A 26295-nucleotide genomic window follows, 5' to 3' on the forward strand; every position below is an offset into this window, starting at 1 on the left:
ATTCCCCTTAAAGGATTTAGTCTATTAAAATAAGTAGAATTGAGTACTTTCAAGAAAGCTTGAGTAAGAAATGTATCTTGACAACAGCTTTCCTATCCCCTTGTTGAAAAGACTCTGGTGATCTTCTAGACTGTCCTGTGTTTCCAGAGACTTGTGTCTGGGGCTGCAACCCTCTGTCTAACTGTACTCCTGAGGTACAGCATAACTGCAAAAAGACTTATGAAACAACTTAAACATGCCTTACTTCACAGTGCAAATGAAATTACAAACAAAGTATAGTTTTCATGAGGCAAGTCATCCTGTTCTACCAAGATAACTTCTCCTGTTCCAGCCTGAGAGACATTTAATTTGCCTTTACCCCTGCTTTTCCCCAATTTACCAGGAGTCCCTTGGGTGGGCTCCTATTTGCATTCCCTCTGAGCAGGATCCCAGGTCAGACTGACTCTAACCAGATGCAATTGTAACTGAAAAAAAGATAAAAATCAAAGTCAGTTGGATACTATGTCCAGAGAAAACAACGTTTCCATAAACCACAAGTTGGAGTTGAAGCTATCAGACCAGTGTGTGCACTAGCAATCTCTTTTGGGGCAAAAGAATCACCCCTGTGCTTTGGGAAGAACATGAGCTCCCCATAAGCACTGTTTTTGCTGGGAGTTAGGACTCCGTTCACCCCATATTTCTTTGAGGAACAATCAAGCAACAGCTCTATCCTGGGTATTCTCCATGTACCTACTGCCACGACAACCCGAGTTCTAGACGTTCCTGCAGAAGATCCTGCTTACAGTCACCAGAAGCTCAAGGCTGATAAGGTCACCAGCTTGGAAGCAATGAGACAACCAGCCCTGTGGTTCACATTGTTTGAACATTTATTGCAATTCAGTGTCAAAAATGTTTTACAAAAATACATTACTGTCTGCACAGAACAGCTGTAAAAATCGGAGTTGAACATGCATGGGAAGAAGAAAAAAAGTGTGCAAATTTATAATAGAAGGATTTTAACCACACAATAATATTAAACAGAAGTCTTATTATACAAGGGATGCCTTTAACTTCAGGCCATCTCTAATTACAGCTTTAAGGAAAAACAAAACAGAACACACGCTCTCTCCCATATATAAGTAGGTATTTATAATTACTGCAGATTAGTTCCTAAAGGTGAGCATGTTTGTTATTTCAAATTAAAACGTTCTCTCGGTAGCTGACCTGTTAGCATTCTGTGCAGCACAGGATGGCTAAAGAGATGCAAGTTCCACCCTCAGTCGCCCTCCCAGGTGGGAAAAAGGCAATGCTTGGTCAATGGAGGGGGAATCTCTCTGGTGTTCAAGGTATTAATATACTAGAGGCTGCATGTGCCAAGGGCAAGATGGATTTGTTCTCCCTAGGGCCAGATCCTGCAAAGCCGATTTGTTACCAACAAAACCAGTGGAGGAAGATGTGGGACAGAAATGGGGCGCTGGCAGGGACACTGGCACAGCCACACGCTGAGAGCTCTGTGGATGGCTGGCCACGTCTTCAGAGCCTTTCACAGGCATCTCTGTAAGCAATGAGCTGAGAAAAGCTGCACAGGCAGAACACCAGATCCCCAAACCTTGTAACAGGGTGTCTCTGTCAACCCGATCAACCATCAGCTCCACGGGGTCTATGTTTTTGCAAACGGGCCAGCTAGGGAGAGTGGCATTTTAATTTAAAGCTATGTCTTTTTGGCAAGGTGCTGAATCCGTGAGGAAGCCGTGCAAGGGGTTTGTAAGAACAACCCCAGAGGACAACGCTGGTTTGCTGTACCCAGCAGGAGATAAGCGTGAAACAGCACGTCTGATTTATTAGCTACATAACAGAATTTGAAACGTTCCTGCTCTAAATCAAATGTTAGCTACTAAGGGCCAAGGAATTTTCTGGGCAGGAAAAGCTGGTTTGGTACCTGCATATGTTCTAGAAGGTGACAGCTTTGCAAGAGTAACTGAAGTCAAACAGAAATGGGAACACAAACAGTTCAAAACCTGGGGGCAAAGAAAAAGAATAAAAAAAGATATTCCCATATACAGAAAGTGGCAGGGTGCAATTAAATGTTTACATACAAAGCAATGTCTTCAGATCAATACAAGTTTTCCTAATCACTTTACAAAAGAAAAGGAGCTAGAAACTCCCACAATTAAAAAAAGAAACCCAAACAATATAAGAGGAGGTGCACACGTTTTTATGATCAAACCATACCACAGTTAGTATAAACGGCTTAAGGTATGTACAGCTGAAATTGTGCCTCTTGAAGTGGCTATCACATTAAAACAAACGCCAAATACCTGCCTCTTCTAGACAGCTGAAACAAACGTCTCTGGGATCTCTCCCTTCCTAAGCCTCCTCCCCTGCATGGATCTATTTTTCCTCTTCACAGCACCACGTTCCACGCTGCTGCGCTGGTTAACACATCCTCTGAAGATAATGAGATTTCTCTGGATATGCTGGCAGGAGAAAACCCCGAAGAGAGAAAAAAACCCTCTCTTTTCCTCGTACAAGAACTGATGCATATCTAATGGAAATGCATCAACTAACTGGAAGGTGAAATGCCATTTGAAAAGAACGTTCTATTTCCAAAGTACAAGTAAAAGCCTGTTTTCCCTTCACAACAGCTTTGCCACAATTGTCCTAAAATAAAGAGGTCCTTTTTGCCGGAGAGCAGCCTTACACCATCCTGCCTGGGAGCCCCGGTTATCACAGTCGCTTTTGTTACTCTGCCATCCTCAGCCAAGCAGATGCCTTCACACTGCTAAAATACTGATCGCTTTGTTTATAAGTGGTTAGAGGAAGGTATTTGGACGCAACAGCATTTAATTTTAAATACAAGAGTACTGAATTCACCACAATATCTCCCTGTACCAGCCACTTGAGAAAGAATAAGTCTCCCAAAGAGATCAAGGTCTTATTTGACAATTGCTGTAGCAGGAGGGTAACGAACAAGGCAGTAACTGAATGAGGCTTGTTCTGTTTCTTCTTGTTTAGCCTGTTTTGTTCTCCCCTACAGTAGTTGCTTGGTTTTCTGCTGCTTTGGACACTGACAGCAATATCCCAGGACCCCTGGGATATTGTGAGCCACACACAAGTATCTGTATGCATTAACAAATCATCTTCAGCACTTTGACCCTTTAAGATCTACACAGTGCTAAGAAATAAAAAAAACCCCACTAATTGAAGTTTTATAAATAGGAGCCTCAGTTGCACATTGTTAAGTATGTTGTCAGCATGACCCATGCTCTCTGGGCAGAAGACACAGAATAAACTCTTTGCTCAAGACCAGTGGCGGGCCAATAGAGGCAATGGCTAGAGCTGAGATGTCCCCAAATCGCAGCTGAACGCTGGGATTTTCTGTCTTGCTGTGCAGGGAACGTGTTAGGCCTGATTCAAACCTGAGCTTAAAATTCACCCAGTGTCACAATCTCACAGTGGGTAAGTCTCATCTGCTAAGCACAGCCTCAGACTAGGCTGAAACCCCTCCGCATCTCATACCAAAACACTGTTTGTTGCCTCCCCATCACAACAGGCTGGCTCACTGTGGGTGGCAGAGGCAGGACTGCAAAAAAACCCAACCCCAAGCAAGAGCTGGACACAGAAAATGCCGAGGGGCACAGGCCCTCTCATTGTTAGAAAAAGGATTCACAAGAATCTCCAAATCCAGTGGCAATGCTTCACTCGCTTCACTTGCGGGTTTCTCTCCTTAATGTCCTCAGTCACTAAGCCAGGTTTCAGCCTCGTCTACCCACTGCCATCAACGCGGGAACGAAAACAGAAACTGGCCTCCCTTGCTCACAAACATCCCCCCAAAACAAGCACAAGTTCATTTTTCCAAGGTAACAGCTTTTAAATCACTTGCAATTGACATGAATACAACCAGCAGGCCTACGCTTTCCACCCGCAGTCAAACTGATGGATGGGGCATCAACACCAAGATAAAGCTCCCTATCCTGGATGTGTTTTCTCCTCCTTTCTGGAGAGCGCCAAGCTCTTAGTCATGGCGAAGGGTGGCACAGGCTCACGGAGCTCTCTGGAAAGCAAAAGCTTGGATTTGCTGTTGGAAGGCAGAAGGGAAGCTCTTGCCAGCATTTTCCTGGTTTTCCTCCCCCCTTCCTCATTTCTCCATCTAGAGGCAGCCTTTTTTCCCTTTTTGCATCTCTTCCAAGAGTATGCAAAGTGATTTAGTTTGCAAAAATGCAAATACTGTCAATTTTTTTAAAATACAAACAGCTGCAGAAAAGTGTTGAAAGTCAGTTATAAAAATGTAAAAAAAGAATATTTAACAATAATTAACTCAAGTAGTTCTTCCTGAATTGTCCTGAGTACTCCTCTTCCTCACAATTCTTCGTACATAGTCACATGCAACCCACTAAATATTTACCCTTCCGCGGCATCCTGCTTATATCACGCACAGAGAAAGTGCTACACAGGAAATCTACCAGCAAACAGCAAAAACTTTCCACTGCGGGTTTTCAAATTGTTATATCCGAGGAGCCGGATTCTTCTAGTTCCACCGTATGGAAAAGTGAAGCACTGTATGCAACAGAGGAGACGGTGAGCCACATCATGGCCACAGCCAAGTTAGGAGTTTGGCCACTTACTCCATAGGACTGAAAATTTAGCTCTATGCTAGTGTTGGAACATCCCATAAAGAAGGTCAGCACTGGAAGCGGAAGGGACTAGGCCGGGTCTTTGCCATTTCCTTGGCACAGAGAAATAACCAAAGATGTCAGGTGCAATGTTGGAAATCCCTTGCTTATCCCAGTCCTGACTGCTGTTCTTAGGAAAATGCTGACAGATTTCTTCATGCTGTCTTGCTCATCACCCTGAACTCCAGCACGATGCTGCCAGTCTTCCAGTGAATAAAAACCGCATCATTTCACTATGTTCAACAGCCCAGTTCTCCCTACGTTTTACCAGCTCCAAGATGACTGAATTCACTTGACAGCAGTGGGAATACAGAGCAGTGTGTGTGTTGGAAAACTAGGAAAACATGGGCTTGGAGAACCAGATTCTAACCTCACTTGGTATTTCAACCAATGCAATTAATCTAGTGGAGTTGATACGAATTTACATGGTGAGATTAAATCCAGTCCTTTGTTTCTCTACAGCAGAACTTCCTCCCTTTTAGATAATCTTCATCCTTGTGGCTTCTCTTTTCCCTTTTGCTCAGTCTTTCATAAAACCAACAAATTAAATGAGGATGGAGTAAAGTCTTAGGTATTTATACGGTGCCTATCATCTAGGCATTCAAGCACTGAGTAGAGCAAGAAAACTACTGTAAAGAGGTAAGCATTAGTACAAGAAAAGATGCTTACTATCACAAACATTTCCCTTTAAATCATTGTACAAAATACAAAAGTTCACATTGTACACTGGATTTTTGTTTGAAAGGTACTCAATCTATTAGAGGTAGAAAGTGGTATGGTGCGATTCTCTTTTGCAAGTAGGCTAGAGTTCTATCCTAAGTATTTCAGACTTTTTAAAAACATAAAAGTATTATTAAACTTGTCACAGGGATATTTTTCATAAATATTTTTAAAACATCGTATTTATAAATATGTAATGCTAAATAAAACCAGATGGAGAAACAGTTCAACAGTCCTAGCCTCATATTGCTTTCTCTCTATTAGAAACAAACCAAGAGAGTTCTCAAATGGTTGTGGGGCAAATTCATTTGTAACTTCTAAAAATAAAAAATGAAGTTTTTTGCCCTGTATCTTGTACTCTGATCATAAAAAAGGGACTCTGTACAACATGCTGCATTTATACACCAGTCCTATGGAAGTCTGTATTCCTTAAGTGCTGCACGTCAGTGAGCAATTTCACCTTTCATCTCTGAGATCCTCTTGTTCCTTGACTCAGGAGCTTCAAACAAACATGAATATTTACACTATTTACAAATGGAGTGTCCAAGCTCAGTGGCGTAAAGTGTCCTGCAAGAATCGCGTGAGCTGCGGTGACCCAAGTTCAGAACCTGAACAAGTTGATGAAGTCTTGCGGCGAAAGAGAGGTGGAGCAAGTCTCCGGGTTGTTGGCTGTGCAAGGGTGATCGGTACCCTGGGAAAGGAGAAAACAACTCCATTTAGAGACTGTGGAAAGGGCGCCAGAGCATCAGCCAACTCAGCGCTGCCCCTCTGCCAGACGTCCTGCTTGCAAACAGACAGAGCAGAGCCCAGAACAGTATTTCTACTCTCGCCGAAGCAGGCAGCTCAGGACTGGGCTTCAGATTTTAGGGGCTACTGGCAAGTCAGGGGAAATAAAACCAGCAAAGATTCAATTCATTCTTTTCCCCTCTTCTGAGGGAAGAGAGGCTGGAGCCTACCATCAGCTATGGGAGTTTAACTCCAGAGACGTGCCTTGGATATCAACACAGTGGTCTGTGGGAGGACTAAGATACAGGAAAAACCTAGGTTATGCAGGCAAAGGAACTGCAGCACCCTAAACCAGCTGCAATCGGAGGAAGCACTGAATGCCCAGTGGCTCATGCCCCAATTGAGTTTGTCCCACCAAGACCTCATACCTTCCACGAGAGGATGTGGCAGTGCCTGCACAGCTGCAGCGTATCACCATACTGCTCCTTCCGTGGGTAACACCTTATCAGCTTGAAGTACATCTTTTTCCAATCCAGCTGCCCCTTGTCAGATAAGATTAGCCGTTTGCGAATCTGAAAAAAAAAAAAATCCTCAAAACTGTTAGTAGGTCAAATAAAAGTGCTTTTTTCCTCTTCAATTCATGTTGTTCTCCTCTCCCTTGCATAAGTATCATCCTTGCTGGTCCCGTAACAGTTCCCTTGTAACACCAAGAAAACTCTGAATATCCAGCTATAACCAGCTCCCTCAGGGCAACAGCCTCACCCGATACCATTATTGGGGTTTATCCCCATTTCATGAATATTACTGTAGGAACGCCTGAAATCCTATGAGCTATTTTATACTACTTTAGCCACTGGTTCTGGCTGGCAGGACAGTGAGTGTAGTTGCATTTAACAGCTTCAGAAATTAAAGCATTTTGCTTTTTCATTGACTCTAAGGGTCAGCGGTTTGTCACATTAGCTTGGGAGACACCCATCTTTCTTTTAGGGTTCATTAGTTGCAAAGACTGGATTTGAATTCACTTGCTAATAGAAATAACTTCCCCAGAGTCACATCCAAAGTCAGATCCAGGGTGAGCAAATAAAGCCAAGTCAGCAAAGAAATCTGGCATGTGGTCCCTGAAGTGCAGAGGTCTGGTATAAACACCCCATTCACCCATAAACACAGAGAGGGATTTTTGGTTGTTTGTTTTTAAGTTTAGAAGATACCAGATGATTACCAGCCTGCAAAAGGCTAAAGATGTTTACACAGGTACAACATGGACAGCAGCAGGGCTGTTTTCCACATACTGTCCTGTCACTCACAAAACGGCTCAGAGGGGATTTCTCGCTCTAAAGGGCAAGAGAGTACGACTCATCGCCCATGGACCACATCCACAGAGATTCTCTGCGAGGGTGTCAGTCCCTGGGACATCGGGGTGATTGCTGGAGCTCGCCTGCACGTTTTCCCCGCACACGTGGGGCGAGGAGCAACTGCATGACTTGCAGTTGTTACCACCTGGATTAGGGTTGAAGAAGTTCACCCTATGACTAATTCCTCAGGCTCCTATTTCAGGAATCATTGCCCTGGCATGCAAAACCCTCTACATAAATCATCTTCACAGCCGTTCTCATGTCAGCCTGTATTATCAGCTTGCGGCACAGCCCTTGGATCCAGGAGATACTCAAATGAGAGCGTCCTGCCCCTGTGTGTTCACTTGCTAGTGCGTTACAACAAGCAACTGATGGCCCTTTGCATCCCTCCTTGTACCTGTCTGTCCGTAAAGTGGTACTGGCAGAGTTTCTTCCACAGCAGCCGGTCTTCGCTGAGCACTTGCAGGTCGGGAGCCACTTGACCGAGGCTGACCAGGTCTCTCCCATCACTCAGCCGCTGCATGATGTTCAATTGTAAACACAACGGCAGGTCTGTCAAAGTGGTTCCTTTAAAGGCAGGCTGGAAGAGACAGACAAAAATTGAGCTCACAGGAAGCTGAAAAACCAAGCAATTATAGCTTGCAGCAGAGTTACTGCTTTTTAAGCGTTGCTCTTCACATAGAGAATAAGCGGCAGCTCCCCCTTCTGAACAAGGAGACATTTAACCTTCTACCCCAGAACAGTTTGAGATATCCTCAAGGAAGAGGACATGTAGTTGCATTACAGTAGTTAGAAGCAGAATTGCAGTCCAAGCCTCCTCCTCCCCTTTTTGTCCATCCCACATCCATTCCCATAAGACCGCTCCCAGAAGCACCACATCCAGCTTTCACTATAGCAGGATGTTGGCTACATCATGGTTATCAGCAATTAACCACCCAGGTCTCTCCACCATGAGGGACGTGGGCATTACTTCTCAAGGTCAGCCTCCTGTTACACACATTGCTGGGAATCTCATGCTCTTCTGACATGTGTTGTAGCTTATGTCGTCACAGGATCCTGCTGTAACCAGAGCAGTGACTGATGAGTACCCGCAGTAGGATTTTTTCCTGCATGGCTTCCCAGGTCACTGCTGGCAAGGCTAACTTTTCCTCTGTACACACTTGAAGGACCTGCCCCTTTCCCACCAGCTGCAGCCACAGTTTTCCACATCAAAGTACATGCTAGCCTAAAGAGCCAAAAGCCACCTTCACCCCTATCCACCTTCATCTGGTCTACACAGGAACCAGGACTGTTTTGCTAGTCTGCATGGTGGAACAGCTCCAGGACAAATTGACCACGATGGATCAGCAGGTCCTGCACGCCGGGGAAATCCAAGGGACACATGGGAGCAAGTCATCAGCAAGGACCACAACCCGGGCTCCAGCTGCTCCAAACTCAGCCCCAGCCTTATTAAGGCAAACAGCAGCTTTTAGGATTGGGCCTCAACGAAGAAACAATGTTAGACAGATGTGCCAAGTTTATAATTTACCCTGCACAGAGATGCTGCTATTTTAAGTCGCAGAGTCACAGCACCCGTCTCGCAATTGGCAGAGCTATTAACCGTTTCAAACAAGGAGCACAAAGATCGCCATCAGCAGAGGAACACTGCGTAAGGCTGCTCTTAATCATACAGTCCCATCTCCAGCCATCCCATTGCACAGGAGACTCCACAGGCACAAGAATGTCTGTACACAAACAGCTCCCACCTTCCCTTCAGCACCCCAGGGACCACCCTGCCCAGTCTATGCAGCACCGCCCAGTATCTGCAAGGACCACAGCTTTTCAACAGAGGCATCAGTTTTGGCCATCTCCACCAGCAAGACAGGCCTGAAACAACCCCCTGAACTGTCTCTGCCACCTCCAGAGGACACTTTTTCCCATGACAGCTTTAATGCTGCATGCTGAGAGTTAAGCTGCTGTAGATGCTTTCTTGGTACAATCCACAAGACCAGACTCGGTGTCCCTGCCCGTCAGCGCAAACTGAGGTCATATTTTGGGGTAGGAAGAACGCACTGGCACCTTGGATCACCTCCCGTTGATCTCCCTCGCCAGCCTGACTTTTCCATTCTCCTGCCCTCTCTCTACATACAAGCTTCACTGGGGCACAACAGGCAGGACTGCGCTCAGAGGCTCTTGGGTCAAAAAATCCCAAAGCTTATACTTTCAGTCCTATTTCTGAAGAAACCAGTATGACTCAAGCAAATCCTTACATGTTTTCTGAGTCAGGACCAAAGACTTATCTGCTACTTTTTTTCCTCAGTACTCCTTTCCAGGACTTTTCAAACATTACTTTTTTTGGAGAAAGAACACAGATTAGATCAGAGCAGATCAGCATGCTGTCACTTTCTGGACAGTTTTTTTTTTTTTTTTCTTTTTTTTAAGCAGTTCGGTCATACTCTCAGCATTTTGCAAGTGTGTTATTGGTTGTGGGTTTTTTTTCTTTTTCAGAAAAAAGGTTTATGTCTTGGCTGTTGCAAGACTTTCTCCCCCCTCCAGAAACAGAAGCACTCAGTGCACTGTAAGCAACTGGCTGCACAGAGCTGAGCTTGTTCTTCCTTCCTCTAATCTCAGTTTTGTTCTAGCTTGACCTGAAGTCATCTTCAGCGGTGTGAAATTTGGTTTTTTTGCAAGCTTAACATCTATTTATTTCAGAAAAGTGTCTGTAAACCTACGCATAAGTATACATGAAAGACAGTTCTGTTCACAAGCAGTATTTTGATGTACTTTTGTCTGGATAGGCAGAGTTCTTTGAAATGCTTATCTGTGTTTTATGAGTCCATAAAGTAGAGGGGAAAAAAAACCACACTGAACTACTGAGGTAGGTCCTGACCTGTGGTGCACTCAGGGCAGCAGATGCCTGGGTGGAGCACGGGGCAGCTTCCAGCTCACAGACCTGCTGTGCCCCAGAAGCCACCCCACAGCTGGGTCAGTGCTCCCCCTGCGAGGCACAGGGAGCTGCAGCCCATCCCAAGAGCTCAGACAGGAGGGACAGCAGAGGTGGGGCAGAAACCACCATCAGATAAGACACTGCTGCTTTTGCAGCTCTTGAAACTCCCCAGGACCTCCCAGTGTTCATCTTCTGCTGTGTCCTGTTGCCTGCATTACTCTAACTGAAGGACTGGAAATTGTTTCCTGGTATTCCCAGAGAACACAACCATGTAAAATGGTGGAAGCAGGCCCTTTGCTTAATTCTTTCCAAACGCACTTCTGGTTGACCCAACAGGGAAAAAGGTGCTTTTTATATGCCCTTAGGCCATGCCTTGGTCTGCGTGCCTTGGTCAGCCCTACGGGGAATTTCATAGTTTGGTTTGCTGCAGGAAAGTCCTACAAGGGGCACACCAACACAAAGGTCAGCACTGGGGGAAAGCTTTAGCGTTTCTGTGGAGTAAGTATCCGTTTGAGGGGAAAAAAATAGTCTAGACATGGTTCTGAGCAACTGGTTGTACGTGTCCCTGCTTGAGCAGTGTTGTGGACCAGATGACCTCCAGAGGTCCCTTCCAACCTCAACCCTTCTGTGATTCTGTGAAGCAGAGCAAGTTCAGATTTGATTTCCATGCGAAGCCAGGTTAGGAATTTATCAACTAATACATCTCTTTCCCATCCCTACAGACGCTGTTGAAAAAACAGATGTTGTGAAAGCAGGACTTGTCCGGCTGGAACAGGCAGCTCCAGACTACTGGAAGAATCATTGATATTTTCAGCCAGGGAGCATGAAGTTATGCAGCTATTTGGAAATTTGCATTTAATTCACAGATTAAGCAAATCTAAACCCCTCAACTATCTGATAAACAAGTTTTGAAGGCAATTTCTCAGTTTGAGAAAGATCAAGTTGACTCTTCATATTGAGGCCTAAAGTCTGAAGACTCTCAAGAGGAGGAGGTGGTTTCCCACCCAGCTTTGTTCATGCTGCACTTCATGGCCACTAAAGAGTCAAGCCACAATCTGTGACCAGTAACAGCAAGCACGATCCTGGGTTGTGTATGTTGAGTTTGAGTTGAGGGACACAAGTAATGCTAGGAATGCACCCAGTTGATTTTGGCAACGCCAGGTCCTTCCCCAGCACTGTGCTTGCACTGGGAGTACAGTGGGATGCAGTCACGTGAAAGAGAGCTGCTACATGAGACGGTTTCGCGAAGGAGCCACATTATTTTTAGCTTTCGGGATTTATGCTTACCCTGGTGATCTGAATGTTGTTCAGTTGCTGCTGCCAGTGGAGAATACTCTCCATTCTGTGCACCCACATGTTGATGTTTCCAACCAGGACAGACTTGCCAACCCGTTGAACTAACGTGCAGAGGGATGTGTAGAGGGTCTGCAGCAATTCCCGTATTAGCCTGATGTTCTGCTGATCTTCAAGGACTTTGGAAGAACAGGAAAGGTTAAAAATGGGAACTGCCCAAATCCTTTCCTGAATCTACATGTTTTTCAGGCAAGTCAAGTTATCTGCTATAACCTCACAGGTCAGAGAGCCAGCCTGCACTTTTCTTTTTAGAGGAAAGCACTTAAACACTAGCCACGCACAACAGGTTAGACAGCAGATGGAAAGAGATCCTCCCAGGATAAGCACATATCTGCCCTTTCTGCAGCACTTCCCATTTCCAGCCGCTGGCAACCAGCCAGTTTTCCCCTCTGATACGTGGGAGATGTTATCTATGTGCACCTCTTCCCTGTCTCCTCCAGCTGATGTGCAGGGAGACAGCTCAGGATCTCCTTTCTCATTATGTATACACACACACTAACGGGGTGCTCTCAATTCCCAGGCTTCAGCCAGGGCTAAAGCATCAGGGAGGGAAGTGTAACATCTCAGTCACAATTCAGCCCCCCCAGCAAGTGAAGACAGCCCTCAAGCTTTCCTTTCCTCTGGAGCAGTGGGAGCACTTGATGATACAGCAAACTGGTGACAAGGTAGCACCAGAGACTACAGATGTGGTGGGCTGGGGGCAGGAGCAGCCATCTCTTCTGCAGCCAGAAATAGGACTCAGTAGGATGCAGAAGGGGTGGCAGCAAGGAAAGTTGGAGAGGGAGGAATCACCTCTCAGATACCTACCAGAATATAGACATGTCTTCCCACTCCCTCCCCACGTAGTCCTTCACCAAGGGTAAGGAAAGTAGAACCGCACGACAGAAATAAGCAGCGGTGCCTCTCTTCACCCATCTTGCATTGCCTGACTGTTCTCAAGGATGTGGTTCACACAAGTACACCAGATTAAATCAGACTGCTCCTCCTCCCCCTCACCGTTTCCGTTTCTTACCTTTCTGCACCACTTTTTCCAAAATGTTCATGTAGTTCTTCTGGGCAATGCCACTCAGTGACGTCAGCTGAGACTTTGCTATCAGCTCCAACAGCTGTGGATAAAAATAGAAGTTGCAAGCCTTAGAGCACAGAGATACCTTTCTAATCTTGACTCCTGGTCACATGACACAGCAAAACAGTCCAGAGACTTGTTTGCTGCTTGAAAATAAAAGGGAGACAGAACCACAGAGCAAACTAACACAAAGGGGGAGGAGAGCAGGGGCCAAATAATTAAACCCACATTGAAAGGGGTAGGGGGGAAAAAAAAAAAAAAAGCATTCTAAAGCATTCTAATGATCTTCAGGGGGGAAAAAAATGATTTTGTGGTTCCAAGATGCAGAGAAACCACAGAGCAGTGCTCACACTGACAGCTTCTATTCACACCGAGGGAACAACCAACGGCCGACGTCACCATCCTTCACTGGGGCATAAACAAGCAGTGTCATTAGGGAACACGAGCAAATGCCTGTTTGCATGGGGATGTTATTGATGGGGCATTAATGAGAATCAGACTCCGCAATTTACGTCAGACTCCTGGGTTGTATGGGTTTTGTCAGAGTGCTGTCGCCACGACAGGAAGGTTAAGCACTATATTAAAAACAAACCCCTGTTCCCCCAAGGCTTCCTCCTCTCTGTTCAGCTCTTACAGCTGCAACACCAAACCACCTTTCCCTGTTTGCCCTGTTTACTTGTCAACCTCCCCTAATGGAAATTTCGCTTCTACTTTTGATTAGGATTTGCTTCCCATCGCTGATCCCCTGACCCATGGAACAATCCCAAGGCTGAATTTGGGCTGCAGTCGCTAAAGGAAGCATTTCCCACAGGGAAGATGCCCTCTCCTCCCCAGCTCTCCACCATCACCAGAACAGCTGTGGAAGTTTCCTACAGATCATGCTCTGCAGAGCATGTGGCCTATGATCTTCCCAGCCTTCCTCCCTTCCCCCAGCATTATATAAATACACAGACTGTCCACGTGTCAGTCCATTTGTTTTGGATGTACATAGCCTTCTGTTTTAATTTAGAAAGGAAAGGAAAAACCTTTTATGCTGTAAATCAATCAACACATTGCCGCATGACCAGCTTATTAATCCTTTATTATCTGCAGCTACAGTATCCCATTGCTGGCACTGCAGGAGAGCCCAGAGAAGGTGCAACTACTTGTGTCAAGTAACTAAGATGGCTTTTGACAAGACTTGATAAGTCATGAGCTGAACTGTTTGCCTGGCTGTAAGAATGACAGGAATGTATCCAAAAAGTCACCGGCAGCTTGCCATGAAGCGGGGAGCTCAGGGGCAGAGAGGTATTTCTGCAGTCATTCGCCTGCTCTGCTCATCTCAGGCGCTGGCATGTGACTGCCAGTTCGGAGCAGTGAAGTCGCCCAGAGTGACCCATCTCTTCTTCCGTTTAATTTCCAGGCCAACACCATCATCAGATGGCTTTGAGTTTACATTCTATTAATATCTTGCACCTCGCATGACCGAAGGAAAACAAGATGGAAAAAGACCTGCACTAACTCCTGTGAAGTGCAGGCTGCCTGGGGTTTTGGCTCATTTGGGGGAAACGAGATGCAGGAGAGTTGGGTAGTATTTGGTACATGGGCATCAGTGGATCTTCTTGCTATTCCAGCTAAACCGAGACCAGAAGGACTAGATATTCTTAAAAACAAAGCAGTTTGCAAGATCTTTGGAAAGTTTTAAAAAAGGTTCTTTCATAATTTCATTAAATACTGGAAGAAGAAGAAGAAAAAAAAAACAAATCAGTGTCCCAAAGCAGTATGTAATACTCTGCTTACACTAAACTATTTAGCCTTCAGACCTTTGATTGTAGCGATCAACTTGCCAGACTCCATCTGTACGTTAGCCACACACGCACCCAGATCAGCTCTTCTGTGCATAAACAACTGCTGTCTCCAGATTGCACCATTCTGGAACTGGCACAGAGACAGCTTCCTCCAGGCTGGGTGTTAGCAATGTTGTGCCCGTTACTGAAAACACCAAAATGCACCCAGTGATAAGCATCACATAATGCAACACCATAAGAGCTAGACACCAGGGCCATTCTTAATATGAACAAGGATAAAAATCTCAGTTCCTTGAAGAACACTAAATTGGTACAAAATTAATTTAGCCAAAGAACAGATTCAAATTTGCCTTGTCTGTGTTTATCAAGGTTCAATTTATGTTCAGTGAACCAGCTCAGATATCATGTGTCACCTCCCTTCCCCTGCAGCAATAATCACAGGATGAAATTCCATATGAAAACTATGTTGTGAATACTTCTAGGACTACTCTGCTCCCCAGGGACCGCTGGCTGAAGCGACTGGCTAGCCTTCCAAATCAAAAGGTGTTTTTTATTCTTCTTTGCTCATATGATACATAAAAAAAAACAGGCAAGCAATACAGTTCATCTGTGCCTCACATGCTCCAGTGCTTTGAGGCACAGACCCAGCAAGAGTATGAGCTTAGTTAATGGACTGCCAAATTGGGGTCTACAGCATTATAAAAAAAATAAATCAATGTTGCCACATGTATAATACAGCCTAAAAGCCGACTGATGAATTCAGATTAATGCTGAGTAGGGTAAAAAGGCTGGAGAGCTGCAAGCATGTGTTATGATGCGGCTGCATTAAGTCCAGCCCACGCTCAACTGAGAGGGACAGATGGTAGGAGAGAGTGCACAGGGAAAGGTTAAGAGCAATTTTAAAAGGCCTGCTTTTCAAAAAAACCACTAAGTGATTGCATTCCAGCTGCTTTTTAATTGGAGCTGGGAAGTCTGCAACACCTCCAGAAAACAGAGCATTAGATCCCAATTCACTCAACTCCCAGGAAGTTGCAAAGGTGATCTGGCAGCTTCCCCCAGGAAAATCCTTCCTACAGTCCCCCACCCCTATTCTCTTTGCTCTCAAGGGTCTGCAAGAGCCAAGGAAAAAAGGCAAGAGACACAGTGGGTTATTCCAGAGCCTTTGCAAAGCTGGCAGGAGGCAGTATCTTCCACATCAGAGCAATAGCCTGCTCGCTTGCCCCACAAGTGTGATGGGCTCCTGCTCGTGTCCCACCAGCAGTCTCGGTGCAATGAGCCACCCAGCTCTGGGAGCAGAGCGGGTCCTCCTGCCGTAAGCACGAGGGAAAAACAAGCAAACAAGAGTGCCATGTGTCAGGGAACAAGGGCCCCTGTTTTAGGGCCATGAAAGCACACTGCCCTGCACCCCTGACTGCTGTGCACAGCATCGCTTAGACCTGACACAGCCAGCTGGTACTTCTGCCACCGTCTCGGTTCAACGCTGAGGTGTGTGGGCAGTCTGTACTCCAAATAATTCACGATAGGGGCTGACAGCACACAGAGCCAAAAAATCCTCAGCAGGCCTGCTCGACCGAGCAGGAGGGTGTAACCTTGCCTCAAAAAGGGAAATGCTTTGTAATAATTAAAATGACAAGTATCGAACTACTGAAGTGTAAATCCACCTTTGAATACCCACAACCAGCTATAGGGAAGCTGGACTGCAGCCTGTGGGGATCAATAAGCTCCTCCTGGTTGGGGATGTGGCTCCTTTCATCTGGATTGCTTAGAGAAACATATTGCAATGAAAAATTCCTCCTCCAGCCCCCCCCCTTGCTCTCACAGCCCTTCGCTCTGTGTGGCTAATGTGTCACATTGGCTTTCAGCTGGGAGGTAGAGCACAGCAAGGCGAGCTATAATGATTTACAGCACAGGTGCTGACAGATCTCCATGAGACAGCATCAAACTGATATTCTTTCAGCACAGCATAAATCCAGGACTCCTGGAGCTAACTGCTGTAAAAACCTTAAGAAAAATTTAAGAGACTACTTTAGCAGGCTGCACACTATCGAGATCATATTATTCCAGAAGAGCTGTGCCCATGGAGCTTAACCTAAGCTTTTATGATCAGAAACAGCACCTTCCCTTGAGACATAACTACACAATCATCATATGACAAATCTTTCTGAAGGAAGCAGCCTGCAAAGCCTCACTGTCATCTGAACAGAGTGTTCCCAAAGGAGCACCAACAACTTCTGGGTTGCATGCACTTTTTGTCTCTGCTCACATTACTTATGCTTACAGAACACTTCCAGTCTCTTCATTAAATCTGTAAGACCAGAGAAACCGGGACTGCTTCAAGACCAAGAACAGTTTGGGTCCTTTGGGTCAATCACACACTTCTTTACTAGCTCTAAAAAGGGAACATTGTCCTGTGACATGTAGGCAGATGCTATAGTTCAAGCGATCAGCAAGGACCAGGTCGTGGCACCAATACCTGTACTTAGTACTTCCAGCACTGTATCAGCAGATTGTCAAGACAAGATTGATGTTGGAGGAAAATTTGTTCCGCTTCAGTTACATGAACTCACTGACCACAGCTGATGGTATTTGCCCATGAAAAATATCCACCAGGCTTCTTGCAGCTCCTCCACCTCACTTGAAGGAGGTGCCCATTTTATCAGTGCACCATTAGGAACACCAAGAACTTAGTTTGGGTATATCTTAAGAAGCAGATACTTCTGTACAACAAAAAAAAATCAGCACTGAAAACACTGTAGCACTTGAGTTCAGAGAAATTCAGAAAGGAATGCTTTGAGAAAGGCAAGCTGATGTTCAGCCCAAAAGCCTGTTTTGCTACCAGCAGTGATGCAGCCTATTTCTCTATAGGGCAAGTTTGGGTGCAGCCAGCAGAATCCCAAGCCTGCAGCTGTTTCTCTCGTTTCTTCCCCTACAGCCAGCCTCATATTCTCCCCCAGCCTCCAACTCTAAACTTCCCTCCTCAGAAAGCATTTGCTTGATGAACTAAGTAGTGTGACATTAATCAGATACCCCCGAGCAACGGGTGGAACTAGAGAGAACAAGGGGAGGGAGGGAAGGGAAAAATGTTTTGCCTGCCAATGTTTGAGGCATTTTCCATGTGACAGATTGCTCAGCTGTGTGCTCTCAGAGGCCTGCGATTCGCAAAGGACCATAAGGATCCACATCTAGGCAGAGCTTTTCATGAGTAAATCTGGCACATTAGGCATTTTATGAGCTACTATCCACCGGAGACTTGGCCGATACAAGCCTTTCATTTTAAGAAGTCAGTTTTATATTTGATCCATGGTACCAGGTTTAATATTTTCTTTAATCTGCCAAACCGCAAGTCAGCCCCAATTAGAAAGCTTCATACTTCTCAGTAGTGCTGTATCCTTAACACTGCTGGGGGGAAAAACTACTCTTAAAAGCTCAGAAGTAGTTTGTAGAAATAAGGACACGTGCCGACTTCCATACAGAACACAGCTATTTTGGATACAAAGCAGATTTGGGATGCTTTTATGAAGTCCTCGTGGGGAAAAAGGGGGAAGAAGGTCAGCCTGAGCCTCTCCACCACACCACACCAACTTCACTGAAATTTCAGTTTGCTCTTCAAAAAATTTAATGGGACTTCTGATCAATCATTGCAGTCCCACCTGAGACACCCATCACATTGGGCTGAGCAGCAGGAGCCCATCACATGGCACAGCATGATCTGAGGCCATGCTCAGCAGAAGTCTTTGAAGTTCTTCATTGTCATAAGACAAAAGGTCTGCCAAAGGGGTCTCTGGAGCACCATTGAAGAGTTATATTTTATTTTCCTCCTTTATATTTGACTAAAGGATTTATAGCCTTAGCATGAACTGTTCCTTCCACAATAATCTCCCTAAAGATGACATGGCTGTGTGTATTTATATCTGGCATCAGAAAACACCGAGTACCTCAGCACTGGTGATCACCTTCTCTGCATAAGCAGCAAAACAAATTGTCCCAGGACCAGCAGAACTAGGACAGCCTGAGTTTCCACAGACTTGCACCCCACTTTGCCTCCCCCAGCATCCCCACTCCCTGCCACCCACCCCCACAGTGGGACAATCCAAGTGAATGCCAGTGCCATTCCTGCACAGCAACCTAGCAGTCACCCCCAATGCCTGTGCCCTTCCCAGGGTGACAAGCATTTTCACGGACTCCCTGTCACCTAGACAACAGGTGAACAAACCAAGGTGAACCTGCTCAGATCACTCCTTCCTTAGACACTTTTCATGACATTTGACTCAAAGGGAAAGCAATACCAATGCTGCTTGCTCCATAACCTAAAACCTGAACAGCTGGTGCCTCACCAGTGATCAACTGCTGATGAGATGTGAAAAGGAGCTGTTTATAAACAGCCTCAAGTTAATAACAGATTTTTTTTTAAGCTTATTGAATTCCAAGCCTCTATAAGCATTCTGAAATTTGAGATCAATTTGCAGATCACATGTACATAAACATACAAGCACCTGCAGCCCTCGGGACAGTAGCTCCCCCAACCACTACCACCCACCTTGGCCACCCAGAACCAGAAGAGGCCCTGATCTGTTATGCAAAGCCAGAGCATGGGGACCCTGAGGCTGATGGCTCCTTCCTACCAACTAATGGTGTCAGAGCTAACCAAATCCTTCAACTACTGAAACCACTGCCAGTCACACAGGATTAAGGGTAACCAGCCCATCCTCTCATTCTCAAAACACTCAGCTCCCCAGAGTCTCTCCTCTATCACTTCAAAAGAGACAAAGCTCCACAGCGCTCATGGAGCTAGAGCCTCCTGTGCTGAGGTCCCCACTGGTCTGTGGCTTCTGTGGAGAGCCCATGGTCTCTTTGGGGCTACAGGAATCACGTTTAGAAGCTGAACTGAGAATTCAGGAATTAGAAGCTAAGTTTTCTGCCTTTCAGCAGTGAATTTCACAAGTGAAAAGCAGTAGGAATGCTAGGCTAAGGAGAGCCCATCGTCTACATTACCACCACCTCCCTCCCTCTCCATTTTAACAGATCAGAGAGGAGGTTTTGGGCATCTACCCACACAACTTCCATCAATTACTTTGTGCAGCAAAGGCCAACACCCCCAACTTGCACGCTTGGACCTCTTTTCTTTGCCAGTGCTTCCCATCACCCAACTGGTGTTCAGTTCAGAGCCTCCACCACCACAGCAAAAGAAACCCCGGCTTTCCACTCACCCTCACGACATAGTTGAATCGCCTGGAGTCCAGGATAGCAGTGGAGAAGTCAAGTCGGTTGAAGGCTTCTCCCAAGGTGCAGTAACCATGGCGCTGAGAAGAAAAAACAGTCTGGATCATGTTTTGGCAGACATGAGTCCAGACAGCACCAGGAAGACATGACCCAGGGCAACTCAATTTAGCAAGCTAACGGGTACAAACCATGGGATCAGCTCACAGCTGGAGGAGGCAGGCCTGTCTCCCGCAGAGCTGCACTTACTGACGTCAAGAGTGGGCATGGCCCAATGTGGATTACGGTAGTTTCCCAAGAGTGACCCGAGCTCTGCTCATGACCCATGAATTCATGGGCGAGAATGAACCACACATTCCTGGAGTTCAATATATAGTGTGAGTTCAGAGCGGTCTCGTACAGCCACTTCTCTCCATGAGCGCAAGCGAGCTGTTGTGGTGAATTCCAATGATTTTCCATGTTAGGACTGTACTGGGTGAAAGCCAAGAACAGTATTATGGCTTGGTCTGCAAATGGCTGTTGTGTTTTTTTTTTTTTTCAACTGAGGGAAGCAAACAAGTCATATTTTAAACACATGTACAGAGTCTTGTACAGCAAGCCCTGGCTCCCTGGTTGGGGCTTAAAATCATTACTGAAATTCCAACCACAAGCCAGATCTTCCACTTATCTTGTAATAGCTTCTGCTGATTTATATCAGCACAGGATATTCCACCGCTTGGAACAAACAGTAGAAAAGTGAACAAAGAACCTATGGAGGTGCTCACCTCTTTTGTGCTCCCCTTGTGAACATAGATCCACTTCTCCTGGTGGAAATCTGTTTGGACAAAGACACATTTTTGCTCAGTTAACCTTCCACCTCAGAGGGCTGGATCTCTGTTCTGCTCAGAACATTGACTGCCCTTTTAGTTCAAATGAAGTTATTTTGTGTTTACAACACCACACTTGAAACTAAGACTAGCAACTTGCTGAGCTGCTTTGTTTCCACGCTGCTTCATTTGAGACTGCAGCCCTGAGCCTTAGAAAGAGCTTCTGTTTCAGTGACACAGCTCAGGACTGTAAATGTTTAATCTGCCAGCCACAGATATACCATAGCACCTCCTCTTCTTTGGACCCAGACAGTAAGTGTGGCTGACAGCCAGGTTTTGTTGTTATTGATTTTATTAACTATTCATTACCTTGGTTACAGGCTTGGGATTGAATGTCAAATTTGAAGTTGAGCAAAAATGTCATGAGACACCAGGCATGTGGGAGAGAGCTTTTAGCAGTGAGGTCAGGCTCAGAGGAGCATGCTTCTGCTTGCAGCTAACTTGCTAAAAAAGAAAAACCTATTTGGGACCAAAATTTTCCTCTTTCTAATTATCCCTCCCTTCCCTCAGAAGTGGGAGTTGTCCCATCCACTCCCCAAAATAGCTTCCCTGTACCCACCACATGTTGCTACTGGGTTTGCAGGAGAGCCCTTACTCTAAAAGCAGTTATGCTGCTCAATCCTTCTCCCACCCCGTTCTCACATGGGCTCTTCACCCTTCTTCCACAGCTAGTGTAAGAAAAAATTCTTCTCCCCATCCTGCTAGACTCCTTTCCTTAAGGGAAATATCATGCTCCTGGAATCTTTTTCCACCCAAGGATGCAGCAACATACTCCTGCCTGGCACTGTGAGCCCAAGGACAAACCCGGGCTCAGTTACAGGCACGCAGACACAGCATTGGGCCCTTTTAAATAGTAGGTCACAGCAGAATCCAGCCAAAAACTGTCATGGTAACATTTGTTTGTTCAGAGAACCGAATGCACAGAGGGGCCAGATTTTGGCATCAGTTTCCAGAATCCTGGGGGATGCACAATGAGCTAATAGTAGTGTGGGAATTGTAACTCATTTCCTCTGTGTATGTTTACATTCGTAGCCTTCACATCTAACTCCAGTACCTATCTTGCAATCAGACCAACGCAGACCTTGCTGTCCCTGCAGGCTCCCCCGGAGTCCTCCCACAGTGAGCCATCTGAGACCCCGGCTGCTCGCTGTGCGTACAGAAAGATTTCAAACCTTCCATTGTTTTGAGCGAGCCGAAATCTTATTTCATTTTTCATGCACTCCGCACACAGAGATAGGATCAAAGCTCACATTCAGGCTTGTAGCCTCCAGTAATGTAGATTAGTACTCGACATGCATATGGAAGGAAGAATAAATTTAGCCTGTTGTGCACACGGAAGTCTAAAGGGGGAAAAAAAACCTGGAACTGGTTCATTTGAATGTACCATAGGAAAAAATTACCCTCTCTCTGACAAACACAAATGACAAAAATTTGAACACAACAAGCACAACTCCTCAGAGCAGGGATTACTAACAGGGGCATAAATCTTCACATTAAACTGTATCCAAGTTCTCTACTTAGGTCAAACACGGGCGCAAAGCCCTTCGAGATACTCTGGAAGACTGTTTGTGCACTGTGCAAAAACCATAGATATGAAGCATTTTCCATTCTCCTGCAGCAACTTTTATTTAGAAAAAAAGCCCAAATAGACATCTTACATTGAATCTTGGCTTTGTTATTTAGCAGGTCTTTTTTTCTCTTCTTGGCTGCAACATCATAGTTCAGGCTGTTGAAGAGATTCTCTTTGTTGTGATCATCCTTCTTACAAAAGCTGTGAATGACACAAAGCAAGGATTTTGTTTATTTCTGCAGTCTGCTGAACACTATGGTTCCTGCAAGGAGAGAAAATACACAGGTTTTGATTGTGAGCTCCAAAGCTGCCTCCTTGCAGGCTGCTCTTGAGAAGCCTGCATGCAGTTTTTGTATCTGGTAATGATGGTATTTTTAAAATGAGCCTCTGGTGCCTCATTTCTGTGCTACCTGAGATACCCATAACAGACAGGAGCAGGTAATATCGATTGCACAATGCTGGGACACTGCTGGGCAGTCTTTTCCTCCCTTTAACCTGCTTCTATCTTTAACATTGTATCCTCCTACTGTAGGTGGTAGATTCCTCTGAGCCAGTCAGACTTCAACGGAAGGACATATTTAGACATCTCTAAGGACATATATATACACTCAAAATATTTATTAACAAAAGAATCCCTACAAAACATTCTTTCAAGCTTACAGGAAAAGCTCAGCTGAGGTCCAGACTTGGCTGGTGGTTTTCCAAACCCCACATAATAGTGACTATACAAATTAACAGCTGGGATCTCTTGTCCAAGACTGCCCATCTTCTGCTTTTGCTGGAGCTCTGCTGTAACTATATTATTAGCGAAGGGAGTTCTAACCCCTTATTTTCTTTGAAGGCAATGAAAGACCATCTATAAAGAGCCTGTGCATCAACATCTCCACATTCTGCAGACCTGCAAATCAGCAGATCCAAGCAGCAATGTGGAACTTCAAAGCCCCTGGGCAGCCACAGCGCTGCAGTGCAGGGGATGGGGAGGCAGGGGCAGGCTCCTGGGGGTGGCAGGGGAAGGCAGCACCCACCAGGAGCTCTCAGCAGAGTCCCCCCTGCACACAGCATGCTGCCCAGAGCTGCAGGGATGCTTCACGGGTGCTGGGGAGAAGACAGGCAATGCATCTGGGAGAATGAAACAAGAGAACCACCCCCACTGCTCAGGCAGCTCACAAGGGATGGGAGATGGCTCTCTGCAAGTCTAAATTCAAAGAAGGGTCCCAGGGACCTCCCTGCACCTCTCAGCTGCTGCAGCTGGGACATCCCCAGAGCTCTGGCAGGCACTGAAAGCTGCTGCTGCTCACAGCACTGGGCAAGCTTCCTCTGTGACAGCCACAAGGACCCTTACACAGTCAGGCTGCTTCCTCTACAGACCTCGTGTTTACACTGTTTAGCCTCAAATAAAAGCACTGCACCAACTCACACCTCCAACAGCACAGGCTCCTGCTAAGGAGTGAGACCCACAGGACAAGCCTCCTTGTTTCCCCCTACTGATAAACAGGGTCACCAGCCCAGGCCCACAGCCAGGAGAGGGAGGTTTGCTGTCTGTCAGCAGGGCCATAACACCAGCATGAACACATGTCAAGTGACCAAGTGAGAGTTTCAGCCCCATGAGGGACCCAGACCTCCTTCAGCAGGGTCCAGATGGGTGTTCTGGCCCCAGAGGTGGAAGAAACCTTCCCCAGGCTCAGGATACCAGCTTCACCACAAGCCTTGAAGTGGCACCATGGCTGCAGGGAAAGCACAGCTTCTGCAGGTTCCACTGTGACACTGTGGATGGGGAACAGCAGCAGTAACACAGGTGGACAGTATTTGCAGCAACAACAGCTCAGGGAACTTCTACCAGCAGGAGCTGGCTCAGAAGAACCTAAACCTGGGAGCAGAATGTCTCAGCTGCACATTTCCCCCACTGCACAGCTTTCTGCTGGGGGGACTAAGTCCCAAGGACAGAGTATGGCAGTAAGGAAGAAGCAGTTTTGAGATGTTCAAGCTTGTATTTTATCAGGCTTGCACAAAATCAATAACAGGGCAGGCTAACATGCCCTACGCAGTGGCAGAATCCAAGGCCAAGAGCACAAGACAGATCTGCTTTAAATCTGACATGTCAACAGCACACCCTTGACTGTTGACTTCCTCCTGAATGACTCTGTAATCTGAAACTTCAGAACAGCAATGGAAGAATTCCAGTAGGGGAGGCAGGTTATTCCCCTGTCTGTGTACCACCAGGTTTCCACATGCTTCTCCAAGGAATCTTGACAGGCTGAATAGTTGGGCACCAGGACCTGGCACTGCAAGGACCCAAGTCCAGGGCCAGTATGTCACCCCCCTCACTTTTAAATGGGAAAAGGGATGTATAAACCCACGCCAAACTCAGCATTCCCAACACAATCACGCTACCACCAGCCAGGCATTTTTCTACCTATTTACGAATCCGATGCTTTGGATTCTAAGTCTGATTTTTTATTTACAGCTTGCATGAGAGGGGAAGAGGTAGAGCCTGGACACACAAACCTTGCACAGTAGCATCTCAGCAGCAGTTCACAGCGAATCCCTGTTTGCTCCAAGTCCCTTTGTCATGGACATTCCTGACCCACCCCTCAGCCTGATGGCAGCAGACCCAAACCTGACTGCCCACAGCTGACGACAAGCTGCAGCTCTGCAAGAAGAGTTTGGTTTTGACAGGAGCGATCTGGCCCCAGACCATCACACCCACGCTCTGCACAGGCTTCCTGCCCCGCAGCTCCCCGGGGCCTCCACCATCTCAGGGGCTTTATTGTTGTTTCGGTGCCGAATTAGTCAAGCTGCACACCAGGTACATTACTCATGGTTTGGGGAAGGTTGATGGCTTCAGACACATCGGCCTCCTCCAGCCCGAGGGCCGGGAAGCCCGAGGCAGGGCTGTTTTGGAGGAAGGAGGGGGGGACACCCCTCCAGGACCCCCAGGAGACACTCAGATCGCCCAGGCCGTGGGGAAGCGACTCTTTTCACCTTTTCCACCCCATCCCGCAGCCCTAGGGACAATCCCGGTGGCCTAGGGAGGGCCTCCCTGTCCAGGCGGCCCGGGACTCCGCTAGGGCTGAGGGAGACCCGGGGGAAAACAGCCGAGCCCCCTACGCCGGCGGGCTCGGCCGCCTCAGAGCCGCCGAGGCCCGGGGTTACCGGCAGGCCCGCACAGGTCACCGCCCCCCCCGACACCGGGGACCCCCAGAGCTGGCAGCCCCTCGGCGCGGCGAAGGGAGGGGGTCGAGCCGCCGCCGTCGGTCTTACCACCGACCACCCCCCACGTCCCCCGCACCGGGAGCGTGCGACCGCACCGCGGCGCCCTCTGGCGGCGCCGCCGGGGACAGAGAGCCGGGAGGGGGACCGGGCCGCCGCCGCCGGTACCTGCTGATGTCGCCGACATAACCGCCGCTCTTCTCATCGAGGAAGCGCGTCCAGCCGTCAGCCGTCTTCACCCAGCTCTGCCCGGGGGAGCGCCAATCCTGCCCCAGGAACGGCATGGCGGCGGCACGCAGCGAGACCAGAACCGGGACAGGCGGCGGGGCGGAACGGGACGGCACCAAAACCGGGAGCGAGACCAAGAACGGGAGCGGTACCGGAAGCGGCGCGGAACCGCGGGTGCCGGGGCGACGAGCCTGCGGTGGCCGCGCCGCTCCGCGCTATTTATGCGGCGGCGGGGCGGCGTGTTGCCGGAAGCGCGGGGCTGGCCACGCCCCCGCCCCGCCGCACGTGGCGGTGTTTATCGGCACTGCCCCCGCCCTCCGCGGGCGGGAGGGGGCGGGGCAAGAGGCGGGGAAGGGGGCGTGGCCATGCCCGTGGGGGCGGGGCAGAGCTGTTTGTGTGCGCGGCGTGTGCGTGCCCGTCTGCGCATGCGCGCAGAGACCCCCCCCCTCTGGCGGTAGTGAATTTACATCCATGCGTAGAAACCTTTCTGTATATTTGCATCGTATCTACGAAACGTTAAATATAGATTTCAAATTAAAGTCTTATGCATAATTAAATATGTTACTTCCATACTTGATTTATTGATACGAATAATATAAATATTTACACGGGCATGTTTTGT

The 26295-nt window shown here is 47.1% G+C and overlaps 1 protein-coding gene across 2 annotated transcripts; it reads right to left on the bottom strand.

Annotated features, from left to right (window-relative positions):
- Positions 1–850: 850 nt before the first annotated feature.
- On the bottom strand, positions 851–25945 carry FBXO32 (F-box protein 32). 2 transcript variants are annotated; one of them, XM_074146083.1, is made up of 9 exons: positions 25614–25945; positions 22324–22436; positions 20564–20613; positions 19790–19882; positions 12742–12835; positions 11664–11848; positions 7848–8030; positions 6527–6670; positions 851–6063 (listed from the first exon to the last, which is right to left on the bottom strand). In XM_074146083.1, the coding sequence occupies exons 1-9, from the start codon at positions 25727–25729 to the stop codon at positions 5974–5976; spliced, it is 1068 nt and encodes a 355-aa protein (XP_074002184.1). In that variant the 5' UTR covers positions 25730–25945; the 3' UTR covers positions 851–5973. The 2 variants fall into 2 exon arrangements, with proteins under 2 accessions (XP_074002184.1, XP_074002185.1); XM_074146084.1 differs by lacking the exons at positions 11664–11848; positions 12742–12835 and having other exon boundaries at positions 25614–25729.
- Between the last annotated feature and the right edge of the window lie 350 nt (positions 25946–26295).

The sequence above is a fragment of the Numenius arquata genome, chromosome 3 (assembly GCF_964106895.1).
Source record: "Numenius arquata chromosome 3, bNumArq3.hap1.1, whole genome shotgun sequence".
NCBI lineage: Eukaryota > Metazoa > Chordata > Aves > Charadriiformes > Scolopacidae > Numenius > Numenius arquata.

Coding starts and splice junctions, on each gene's coding strand:
- FBXO32 (XM_074146083.1), bottom strand. CDS start 25,729: ATGCCGTTCCTGGGGCAGGATTGGCGCTCCCCCGGGCAGAGCTGGGTG. Junction 12,836..19,789: donor GATTCAACTATGTCGTGAGG/GTGAGTGGAAAG, acceptor TTTTATCCACAG/CTGTTGGAGCTGATAGCAAA. Junction 8,031..11,663: donor ACAACATTCAGATCACCAGG/GTAAGCATAAAT, acceptor TGTCTCTTCCAG/CCTGCCTTTAAAGGAACCAC.